Raw genomic sequence first — 12,891 nt, forward strand, 5'->3', positions numbered from 1 at the left:
ATTCTGGTAGTATGTCCCGTCTACAGCTGTCTAATCTTGGTGGTCGATACCCAATCGCCATTGATCGGGTTGTCTCGCTATAGTCGCTATGTAAAGTGAATTGTTTCGGGATTTACGATCTACGCAGGATTTTATTATACACTGTCAATTTTTAGAAAGCGTTGGTTTGTTCTTTGTAGTGTTCTAGGATCTAAGTGGGCAAAGCGGGTTAAGGATGACTCACGTTAGACCGGGCCGGAGCTTTCGGCGCGGCGCTATGTTTTCTATGACAGATGACCGGTGATACCGTGATGCTTCGACGAATCATTACATATTGTTATTGTGTCGTATTTGGAGCTGCATTCAAACCTAAAACTATCTTACCATGATTTGATATTGATCTGATATGCACTCGCACTTATATTAGGTATGATATTGTTCCGAAGTTGTGACCAAGATCAACTGAGGGTGTTTGCATCCCTCCTCCTATATTCCGATAAAGCTGTATAACAAAGGATTCAGACAAATGATGCCTGCATTACTAAATAATTTCTTCCATCAAATGCTTTAAAAACATCCAAATACCTACATTGAGTTAGCCATCATATCATCAAGTTCAAATATTTTCAATGCGGTATCACGATCTTTCATCATTCGGGTCCCAGGTCCCAATATTGATGACATCTTTATCTGTCCGCCGGCTTACCGTAGCCATAGAGAAACAAGTAAGCATAGAGTGCTCACACCATACATCACTTTTGTTAGTCATCAGTCTTATTATTTTTGTAGTCGACGTCTAGCGGAATTATCAGTACTGCTACTCGACAATAGATGTCGCGAGGAACTTTCAACTCCTTCTGCTTGTAATGTTAGTTGTAAATTTTTGAGCAATACACTTTTCGTCAGTCGTGACACACGTTTCAAGTAGCAGTACTTATAAATCCGCTACTTGACGCTAGATGTCGACAATGAAAATAATAAGCGTTTTGGTAACAAAACTGAACCACTACCACCAGTTTTGACATTGACAGATACGCTCGCGTCTAAGTAACTTACTTTCTATGCATCTCGCTCGTACTCGCATATTAGTACAAGCCAGATGTATAGAAAGTAATTTACGTAGACGCGAGCGTATCTGTCAATGTCAAAACTGGTGGTAGCCGTACTGGTATATGCAGTGAGCACTCTATGCTTATTTCTCTCTGGCATAGCTGATCGATGTTCCATTACCGCGGGTGAGTCACGGGGTCATATAAAATATATAACGGGCGGTGCATATCACCCGTGACAGTTGAAAGATTTGGGTCGTAAATGTCCAATAGTTTTTTACGGGGCGCCATGTAAGTATATGTCGAGTTTTTATCATTTCAGAGAAATATAGGGCTTGCCCCAGGTACGTTGCCTGTTTACGAAAAAGGCTAGTTACTAAAGTGTTCTAGATAGTCGCTTAGAAATTAATGTTAAAGTCTATTTTCCAATAATACATTTGTGTCAAATCAGACACATTCAAACGACAAGTCTCATAATTCTAAAAGATCTAATTCTCTTTAATTTCAGTAACATCTTTAATACATTTCGAAGTTGAATTTACTCCGAACGGATTTAACTTACTTTATAACTAATTAGAAATTGAAACAACCGCATTACGATATACATACATAATGTAATCGATTTCTTAAGATGTTGCAAAACCCTAAACATCATAATAATTATATTATTATAAGAATTTAACGTATGTATAATCACATTGCAACAATATTTATATCGATTGCCAAATGGGTACGAGTAAATACAGACTTAAAGTATCTGAGACGAACTCTAGAGTTTCCTTTTGTAAGTACATTTGTACTTACAAAAATATTTGGTACAATGCCTCAGGGGCCTATTTTAGATTTAAGCTAGTTATTAATTTCGTTTAGTTGTACCACTGTATATATATTGTATGTAAATAAATGATAAAAATAGAATGGGTGTGTAATGCTTAATATAATTTTAAAAAAACTATCATACATTTGTTATAACGCCATTTGATATATCATTGTATGTTATAATGTAATTTTTATTATACGTTTCCTTTATTATATTGTGATTTCATCTAAACTGTCATTGATATAATGCCTAATGTAATATAATTTTCAAATAGTATATAGACATGTTTTATAATGACATTTATTATATTATATTTTTGTATAACGTAATACTTCATACAATTTTATCAAGTATAAATACATATATTGTATAATATTTTTTGTCATATTTATTTACTGATAACTTAAAGTTTTACATAATTTTTATAACTAGTACGCAGGCCTACTGCTTTTGCTAGCTATTTTATTCTAGGGAAGTCACAGTTCTAACCTAACCTAACCAGTTTTTACACGGTTTTCGTTCTGCGGGGGTCACAGTTCAAACCTAACCTAAACCGCTTTTTTGCTAGAGTATTTTATTCTACAGAGGGTCAAAGTTCTAACCTAACCTAACCCTCCTTTTGTTAGGTAGTTATTTGTTAGTGCTGAGTCGCAGTTCCAACCTAACTTAACCCATTTATGCAACTATTATGTCACATAAATAATTATGACATGTCACTTGTTATAACAAATCATACGCTTTAGAGTAGAGCGACCTAGAGGCTTAAATTCCCTCTAAAATGTCTGGTGCAGAAAGCAAGGGGAAACTACTGCACTATTTTCCCATGAAAACCATAATGCAAAGTTCTCAGAAGATAAGTGTGAAGTCGTGCGATCCGACTGACCCTCGGCGCCATAGTGATTCCGGGTTGCATGGTGTGAAGTATGCTACCGGCCACTTAACTGCGGACCACCAGACAGGAAGTGGAAACAATGCTACTGGTCACGGTACAGGTGTAAGGAAAGTTCCATTAAGGAAACATCTTCGCATTGGGACCTGGAATGTAAGAGGGCTTTTAAAGCCCGGAAAGTTGGAAGCTGTAGAGATGGAGATGGAAAGATGCAACATTGACATCTTGGGGCTCAGTGAAATGCATCGGCGGGGAAGCGGCTATTTTACCACTAGTAATGGCAATACTGTGTGTTACATCGGTGCCGAAAATCACAGTAATAATGGAGTAGGATTCATTGTCCCTAAAAATCTGCAGGGTAGCGTCAAAGGATACGTTACTCAAAATGATAGGATGATTGCCCTAAAGATCGATGCCAGCCCCGTACCAATCAACATTATACAGGTGTATGCACCTACCTCTCAGGCAGAAGAAGAAATATCGGACCAATTCTACGCCGACCTCGACACCCTACTGGGTACAATACCGTCTAGAGAAGTAACTATCATTCAGGGTGATTGGAACGCCAAGATTGGCTGCACAGTGGGGGACCCATTAAGAGGAACAGTCGTCGGTGGTTTCGGCCTAGGTGTGCGTAACGATAGAGGCGAGAAATTTTTACACTACTGCGTAGAAAATCAGCTGGCGGTTATAAATACCTGGTTTGAAAATCACCCAAGGAGATTGTATACTTGGACTTCTCCACAGGGGCATAGAAATCAGATTGATTTCATAGCGATAAAATCAAGGTGGCGATCATCAGTCACCAATGCCAAAGCACTCCCTGGTGCTGACTGCGGCAGTGATCACCAACTCCTAATAGCTGACTTCAGACTTCGCTTGAAGAGTACTCGGAAGAAACCTCAAAAGACCATGGTATTGACTAAACCAGCTCTAGACCACTTTCACGACGCAATTGACCCTAAGATCAAATCACAGGAATGGGACCCTTTTGACTCCAGTGATGCGGAATGGAATACCCTTAAGAGACTCATTTTGGATACCGCAAAAGAGAGTAGGGATCTGTTCAAAGCCGTGACATGCAAGGAAGAGTGGATTAGCAAAGAATCGTGGGAGTTGATTGAGGAGAGGAGGATGCTAAAGTGTGAGGGACTAAATACTGAACTGAAGATCAGCCGATATAACCAATTGCATGCTGAAGTTCAAAGATCCACACGTAGGGACAGAGACCAACACATCAACAATATTTGCAATGACATCGAGAGGCACGCTGACAAAGCACAAACACGAGACCTATTCTTAAAAGTGAAACAACTGACTGGCACATTCAAACCAAAGAGTTGGATAGTAGACGACAGTAGAGGTAACACCTTGACAGAGCTTGATGAAGTTTTAGACAGATGGAGAACCTATTGTTACGAACTGTACCGGGATGAAGAAGGACTTGGTTTGGAAAGAAGATGGGACAACCATATAAGGCAACCAGACTTGTTGCTCTCTGAAGTGCAAGATGCCATCAACAGATTGAAGCATAAGGCTGTGGGCCCTGATGGCGTATCAGCAGCAATGTTACAGCACCTGGGCTACGAGGGAACGAAGGTCATCCATCAAATATGCAATAAGATTTGGAGGACTGGCCAGTGGCCAGATGACTGGACACAGTCCGCTGTTGTACCTCTGCATAAGAAGGGTTCTACAAGGAAATGCGAAAATTACCGAACTTTGTCTCTCATGTCGCATGCAAGCAAGATACTCCTTCGCATTATAAACGCTAGGCTTTCTTCCTTCGTTGATCACCAGATACCGAGCGAACAATCCGGTTTTGTGGCTGGTAAGGGAACTCGCGAGCAAATCCTGAACGTCCGACTTCTCATTGAGAAATGTCGTGAGTTTAACAAGCCGCTGGTATTGTGCTTCATTGATTACGCTAAGGCGTTTGACTGCGTCCAGTGGAGTACGATGTTAGATGTGATGATCGAGATGGGCGTGCCTGAACACCTTACTTTTTTGGTGCAGAATTTGTACCTCGATGGTTCGAGCTTCGTGAAACTGGAAAATGAAAAGTCAAATAATTTCCATACAGAACGAGGCGTTCGTCAAGGCTGCATTCTGTCGCCGAAACTTTTTAATTTGTACGGCGAACATATTATGAGGAAGTCATTGGACGGCTGGAAAGGCGGTATCGTAGTGGGTGGACACAGGGTCAGCAATCTGAGATACGCAGACGATACGACGATAGTGGCATCGAGCGAAGAGGAGATGGCAACTCTTCTGAAGAAAATTGAGGTTGAGAGTAGTAGGCTTGGTCTTAAGATTAACCATTCCAAAACGAAAGTAATGGTGGTAGACCGAGCCAATCTACTTCCCATCACCGATGCACTCAGTAAATATGAAAAAGTGAGTGAGTTTGTGTATCTCGGGTCGCTGATAACCTGTGACGGTGGCTGCACTGGTGAAATACGCCGCAGATCTGGCATGGCAAAAAGTGCAATGGCGAACCTCGACAAGATATGGAGGAACAGAAGTATTCGTCGTTCAACCAAGGTGCGCTTGACCCGATCTCTGGTATTCTCGATCTTCGTTTACGGTGCCGAGACATGGAGCTTGAAAAGTCGCGACAGGGCAAAAATTGACGCTTTTGAAATGTGGTGTTGGCGAAGGCTCCTACGCATACCCTGGACGGCTATGAGAACCAACAAGTCTATCCTAGAGGAGCTGAAGATCACCACGCGGCTCTCTACAAAATGTCAAGAACGCGCACTCAGCTTCTTTGGTCATATCATGCGGTCTAAAAAGCACGACCTAGAAAGACAAATTATCTTGGGCCAAATAGAGGGCAAGCGAGCGCGAGGAAAAGCACCCACGAGATGGTCGGATGTTGTGAAGAGAGTGGTTGGCGGCAACATGCAGTGCGTGACCCATATGGCTTATGATCGCACACTGTGGAGACGTAGCATACATGGTCGCGATCCTCAGCAATGAGGGACCGAGGAAGAAGAAGAAGATGCTTTAGAGTATGTAATAATTATGACAATGTACATTAGACGAAGTGTTAATATACCTTATGACCATTATAGCAATAATAACATTATGTTTAGCGTTAATTATGTATTACGGTAGTATGCCATTTATTACGTTATTCAAAAAAACGATATATCAAACTATAATATATGAAAAGTAGTTATAACAAATGTAATGCACCCAAATAGAATTGATGTATGTACGTAACTACCTATAATACTATACACATACAGTTAGTATCGTAATACTGAAACTTAAACGATAAGCAATTACTACTAAAGGTGGCCACTGACTTCCAACAGTCCAAATAGCGTGGCTGCAATCAAAAATCGGTCCGTGAATGTCAAAAACGTACAATCTTTAATATTAGGATGCCGTCCATTTGGATAAATCCATTGTAAAGGCATCCATTTGTACAGCTCGTCAGTGGCCTGCTTAATATAATTCTTATTCTTCTTCGTGGTCGTGACCTCATGTCTGAGGGACGTGACTCCTATGGGTTATTCTTCCTATCACTGCTCTCCAGGCCTCTCGATCTTCGGCCATCTGCATCGTTAATATAATTATAGTTATACAATTTCTTCCATTGGTTGATATTGATGATCATTGTGTGCGCACAGGCACAGGTATGCTGGATGGAGTCTGGTAGTATCGGGGAGGCTCGTTGAGAGTGGTCGCGCCCACCACTCCGCCGCCGGCTACAAGAAGTAATCTGTAACATTATGGTAGGTATCTATATAAAAAACGATTAACACATTTTGATAGCTACCTACAGAAAAAGTAAAGTGGTATTTTAAGGTTTAAGGCCATTGCATGAGCCGTTTTCAGCCAAAAGATATATTTATCAATATCTATTAAGCCTCATACCTACACAACGGACGAAATGCTAGCAAGTTTTTGCTTGAAAAATACATTAAAAAATTTATGACTTCTCCAAAGCAATTGATTATGTGAAACGTATATAAACTATGCTCAAATCTAAAAAACTACAGTCTGATAATCTATTTGAAACCTTAAAAACATTGCTGAAACCTGAAATCAAAATAAAAACAGAAAGCTGGTTTACCGATACTGAATTTACTTAATTTCTGATTTAGTTACCTTAAAGCTTGGAGTGCCACAAGGTTCCATCATACGACCTTTTCTCTTTCACTTATATGTAATCTTATTTTGTGAAAATAAAGGCTTAATTTACTCACTGATGGCTTCTTATTGAGTAATATATTAAAATGTTTTTTTAAGTTAAAGCTCGACATCTCGACGAGGAGCTATATCGAGCGCCAAACATACTGGTTGGACCGAGGCGCAGTTTTGTAAATGATATTAATCATTAATGTTATCTTAATATTTTGTAAAAGTTCACCTTCGCCGTTTATGATGCCGGAGCAAAGACGCTATGCTTGTAAAGCCGCGTTCACCGCGGCGCGGGTAGCCGAGCGCAAGTCGCCCGTCGCTGCGTCTGCGCACGCCCACGTTGTGGACGCCGCCGGCGCAAGATACGGACAGTGTGTACGCATGGTTTGGCTGCAATAAATAAAAAAAAACTTAAAAGTTTGTTCTATGAGTTTTTTTATATAGGAGGCAAATGAACAGACAAATATCGCCTGATGGTAAGCAATTATCGTTGCCCATGGACACCCACCACACCATAGGGTTGTGTAGTGCATTGCCGGCCTTTGAGATGGGGCCAATGAGAGAGTCCCCGAACTGTTTAACTTAACTCTTTTTAAACACCGGATATGTCAACCATCAAGTTATAAAAATTCAAGACGTAGGTCTAAAGGCTCTATTACACGTCAATAAAACATTTACATTTAGGCTTAGTACCTACCTACAGTCGCCATAAGATATCTCGGAGCAGCCAATGTGCTCAAAAACATCAAAACATGCACTTAAACGTCTTGATAATAGAGGCTTTGTTCAGATATTTATAACACCTTGGCCGCTTCGATATATCTGATGGCTACTGTACAAGGGTCCCGGTGCGCATCGAGTACGGATCTACGGATCCCTACAATACTTTCACGCCTAGACGTCGCATCCGTCGGGAAATGCGTTCCGTTTGAGGCACATGTGTGATGTGCGCTAATTACGCGACCGTCACGCGAGCACAAGCCATTCACGGGCCGAATTTACTCCTTTGTTAGTTTTTGGTGAAGTCACAGAATAAATAATAATACTAGGTAGAGAAGACTCACTCTCTAACAAAACGCGTCTGTCACGATCAGGATCAGGACAGATATGGACTTATGGCTAGCCACCAAAATTGGTGTGGAATGGATGTACTTTTGGAAGCGATGAAATCGCGGAGTGAGCCACTCCTGGTGAAGTGGAACTACTGGTGGAAACCTTAAATATGACGGCTTGAATATAAAACAGTTCCTAAGTAGGTAACTGACTGGCGTTATCGCGCGCGACTGCATTGAGTCTAACTTGACATATAATGTGCCAATGGAAAATTTAAAGCTTTAGAATTTATTTTTACATTATTTTATGCATACATTTTGAATTTGGACATTTACTTCAATAGTTTTTGGAAAATTCTCCACAAATTAATTTCAAACAGGAAACATTCCGCGAGTTGTACATATCTGTAGAGTCGAACCAAGAAAAGTAATTTCATAGAAGTTTGACGTTTAAAATAACACATGCACTGCCTGGGCTACCAAATCCGCTGCAGACTTTTCTTGGTCTGAGTGTAGTATGAAAAAGTCAAAGTATTGTTTTATTTTTACTCCAAGCAAACTGCTGTTAAGCTGTACAACGAACAGGCATCTTTATCGTCATCTCGTCGCCGTCAGCCGTCGGCAATCACGTTCCGACAAGTCTAATTGGATCCACCATCATGTCTCACGCGCCAATGCCGGCTTACTGAGTGTTATTTATTATGTTATTGTAGTTACAGAAACGTGCACGACCATTTCATGATGGCTAGTAGCCCGAATCGTTTGGGTTTAATGTGGAACTAATTTCTGCTTTAAAACTAAATTAAAATTGAAATAAAGCTAAACAAATCTAAAATAAAACTAATACTTCTAATTGTTATCTTCGTTTTTAAATAGAAGAAGTACTGGTCTGGTATAAATGGTAGCCCACCGTAAAATGGGGTGAGTAGGGTCAAAACTGAAATTCAAACCTCGATAACATTTTATTTTTACATATGAAAACTGAATGGTGTATATAATACGTGTTCCGGACGTTTGTATTTTAGTTTTTATTTTATTTTGGGGTGTTTCATTTCATAACTTTGACGTTAAAGAGGAAAACCCACCTCACCCCGTAGTGCCTCGTATTTGGGGTGAGAGGGGTTTTCATAGAAAGGTGATTTTGGAAAATTGTTGGATGGATTTTTTTTATTATGTGTATTACTATAGCTCCATTTTAAATTAGAATACATTATTTTTGTAGCAGTAGCCTTAAAATCCCTTCTCACCCCCCTCTCAAACCTTCTCTCCCCATTCATATCCCATCTCTCCCCGCGAAACCTACTCACCCCGTTTTACGGTACCTACTTACCTGTAAGAGCATGCGACTTTCAATCCGAAGGTTGCAGGTTCAAACTTCAGGTCGAAATGAAGAATTTTTCGAAACTTATCTTTTTATATTTACCAGTCGCTTTTCAGCGAAGGAAGACATTGTGAAGAAACCGGGCTAATCCAATAAACGCCTAGTTTCCCTTCTGGGTTGGAAGGTCAAATGGCAGATAATAGTAACGTCAATTACTTAAATCATTCCATTACATTGAGACAATGATATTGGTTTTAGTAAAATAGAAATTCTTGAAATGATTTTTTAGTGTTCCGTACAAAACTTTGTTTACGGAACACTTATTTAATCTATTAATCATGAAAACAACTTATAACTAAACAATTCCTGTCAAACTGTGACGTTTGATGGCGCTCTCTACGGAATAAAATGATTTAGGTCTAATTATTTTTCGACGGACTACGTACCTGGCTTGACGGCCTCAGCAGAAACACCCCATCGGGTGCCCCCCTCAACAGATCTTCAGCCTCATTCCTAGAGACCTGCATGTAGTAAGTACGTACCTGACTTGACGGCCTCAGCAGAAACACCCCATCGGGCTCTCCTCTCAACAGATCTTCAGCCTCACTCCTAGAGACCTGCATGTAGTAAGTACGTACCTGACTTGACGGCCTCAGCAGAAACACCCCATCGGGCTCTCCTCTCAACAGATCTTCAGCCTCACTCCTAGAGACCTGCATGTAGTAAGTACGTACCTGGCTTGACGGCCTCAGCAGAAACACCCCATCGGGCTCTCCTCTCAACAGATCTTCAGCTTCACTCCTAGAGACCTGCATGTAGTAAGGCTCATTTTCGACTGGCACGGGCAGAGGGCGGCCGGCCATGTTGCTGGTCCATTCTGCTGGTGGTTCTTCAGGCTTACGAGGCTCCAGGTCTTCGGAGGTTTCTTCGTTCGTTTCTGGAACGGAGAAAGTTAAAATAAAATAAATCATTTTTTTTAAACATGCAGATTCTGCAATCTGCAAGCGATAATTCCTTTGACATTAAAGGAAAAAATTGAAGAATTTACGCTTCCCGCACGATTTGAACCCGCAACCACCGCAATCCGTGCGTTACCTCTAACCAACCAATTTAAAAAAAAAAAGTGGTTAAGACTGTCTACAAGCTCTTTTATGGCTTCTAACTGTTGCCTTTGTACACATACCTATATACTCCACTTACAGAAGCTCCGTAGAGCAGAAGGAGCGAAGATCTTCCTTTCTGTTCTTGCCCTATGGATGTTCTTCCAAACCAGAAGTGTTATAGGCCAGTGAGTCTTTTCCACATTTATTACCTTATTGTGATTTTCTAATCAGGCGAGGATTGTTTAAATAGAATATCTTGTGTTTCTTTTCTAATTTCGGGGATAAATACCTACTATTACTACTCCGTTGGCTCAGCGACCCAAAATGAGACTTGGCCTCCGACACAAGAAAGCGCCACTTTTCCCGGCTTTTATAAAATATATAAAAAAGTTTTTGTTTTTAACTTGTGCCATAGAGAAATTGTACATTCAGGTATTTAAATATGACACTGCCACACTTTCTTGTGAACAGAGTCGTCAGTAACAGTAACACATAACAGTCGGCTGCCCTAAGAAAAAATTTATTGGCAACCATGAAGACTTGCTCGCTCCTAGTGAAGACGCAGCCCTATGGGCCAAGACATTGGATATATATAATACTTTAAGGCCCCCCCACATCTGGCGTCTTTCGAACGTCGGCGTCTGCAATTCTATGGCCGCTGCTCGACGCAACGTCGACGCAGCGTCGACGCAACTGCGCAGCGACGTCATTTTCCATAGCGCTGACCAGACGCCGACAGACGCCGACGCTCGAAAGACGCTAGATGTGGGGGGGGCCCTAAGCGACTCGAATCTTGCCCTACGATCAAATAAATAAATGAACAGATTTAAATTAGCCCGACATCTAGGTGAGTAGGTATTACCTGCGACGACATCGGTGAGGCAGTGCAGCATCCGACACCAGCAGAACGCGCATGATTCGGCTGCGCGTGCACAGAGGTTGCGCGCCAGAGCGCACGCCACTCGCCACCAGCACACCGACATTGTCTCATTTCATTATGCCAATAAAGGCCAATAAAGTTCTACTTAAAACATCATTTACAAAGTATTTCTGATAACCTAGCTCCGAGAATGAGCTGAGATGGTAGACGATGAGTCTATGAGCCTTTGCGCTGTTTTATGTTACGCTGTGGTTATGTTTTTACTTGGTGTCAGAGTGCCTACCACGGAATATGAAATTCGAAATTTCATTAAGTATCTACCTCTCTGTCGCAAGAATATAGAAGTGCGATAGAGCGGCAGATAACGAAATTTCAACATAACACTTTAAACTCTCGCGTTTTGTACACATATTTAATTACGTCGGAACTAAAGGTAAAAACAATGAAATTATATCGCGGTAGACCCGTTTGTGTAAATAAATAAACAAATTTCAATTATAATTTTTCACTTACACCCTCAATTCACAGTTACGTAGCTTATAGGTACCGGACATTTTGAGTCGTGAAAAAGGCTTACAATTCACTTTAAAAAAGTTTTAACGATGCTAGACGCAAGAGTCAGCACGAATGGCAATACACCGTGTTTTTATTGAATTCCGTTAACTTCGGGGTATGGTTAAGTACGTTTATGAGAACTAAATGGCATAGTTAATTTTCAAAAAAAAATTTTTTTTTTTGCTTTTTTTTTAATTAAGTTTAAAAAGTAATTAAATGTAGCATGTAGCGTTGTTGTAAGACGGGCATTACATTTAACTCAACCAAACAATTGAAATCTGTGACATATCAATGTCATTTCGAACATCGATCGACTTAAATAAATACTTAAATTTAGTAGCAAATGTAAGAACTCAAGAGTCATTCTAACTAAATACTAATCAATATGTAAACCGGCCCTAAGGCAAGTGTACACGCTTGTAGAGGCCTTATAGGAAAAAAATAAAATATTAATTATCTCCGAAATGGAGTTCATTAGAATATGAATATGTCTTTGAGAAAGTTACTTGATTTAAGCTCAGGAATGCACCCTTGAAATTAACGGAAAACAAAAAAGAAACACGGTGTATAGTCTGTTCTAAATGTCAGGTGAGATGAGAAGTTTCATAGTAAGAGCATCAGCAACACCTAGTTAATAATGAAGTTAACAAAATAAAGCTCACGGAAAGATTTTTTCGCCTATCTATACGATAAATGCCTAATTCTGCTACGAGCAATAGTTAGTAGAAGCAATTAGTACACTAAAATCACAATCATTAAATGTCTCATTAATATCATAATCATTTTAACTGCCGTATTCGAACTTCAAGATATACACAAGAGACGAAACGTATTAGATCCATTCTAATAGATACGTTATAGTTTAGATATTATCAACTAGTTCTCTTTTGCAGCGCAATTCGGGCAACCAATGTCACTTTTACGTTAGATAGAGTAAGATATCTATTAGATGTGAATTGGATCTCTAAGTCATATCCTGTGGAAATGTCAAATTATATCGTTATCGTATCTTGATGATGTCTAAAAGATATCTAATAGATGTCTATGTCAAAATCCGAATCGGGCCCTAAGTGTCTTAGTTTGTACAG

The 12,891-nt window shown here is 40.2% G+C and overlaps 1 protein-coding gene across 1 annotated transcript in view; it reads right to left on the reverse strand.

Annotated features, from left to right (window-relative positions):
- Positions 1–1,622: 1,622 nt before the first annotated feature.
- LOC134675183 (uncharacterized) overlaps positions 1,623–12,891 on the reverse strand; it is a 30,407-nt gene continuing 19,138 nt past the window's right edge. The window contains exons 4-8 of the mRNA XM_063533381.1: positions 10,075–10,202; positions 9,808–9,882; positions 7,122–7,282; positions 5,962–6,470; positions 1,623–1,959 (exon numbers count right to left, since the gene is read on the reverse strand). Of these exons, the coding sequence (XP_063389451.1) occupies positions 6,362–6,470; positions 7,122–7,282; positions 9,808–9,882; positions 10,075–10,202 (473 nt within the window). The 3' untranslated portion in view covers positions 1,623–1,959; positions 5,962–6,361. The remainder of the gene's footprint in view (positions 1,960–5,961; positions 6,471–7,121; positions 7,283–9,807; positions 9,883–10,074; positions 10,203–12,891) is intronic.

The sequence above is a fragment of the Cydia fagiglandana genome, chromosome 21 (genome assembly GCF_963556715.1).
Source record: "Cydia fagiglandana chromosome 21, ilCydFagi1.1, whole genome shotgun sequence".
Lineage (NCBI taxonomy): Eukaryota > Metazoa > Arthropoda > Insecta > Lepidoptera > Tortricidae > Cydia > Cydia fagiglandana.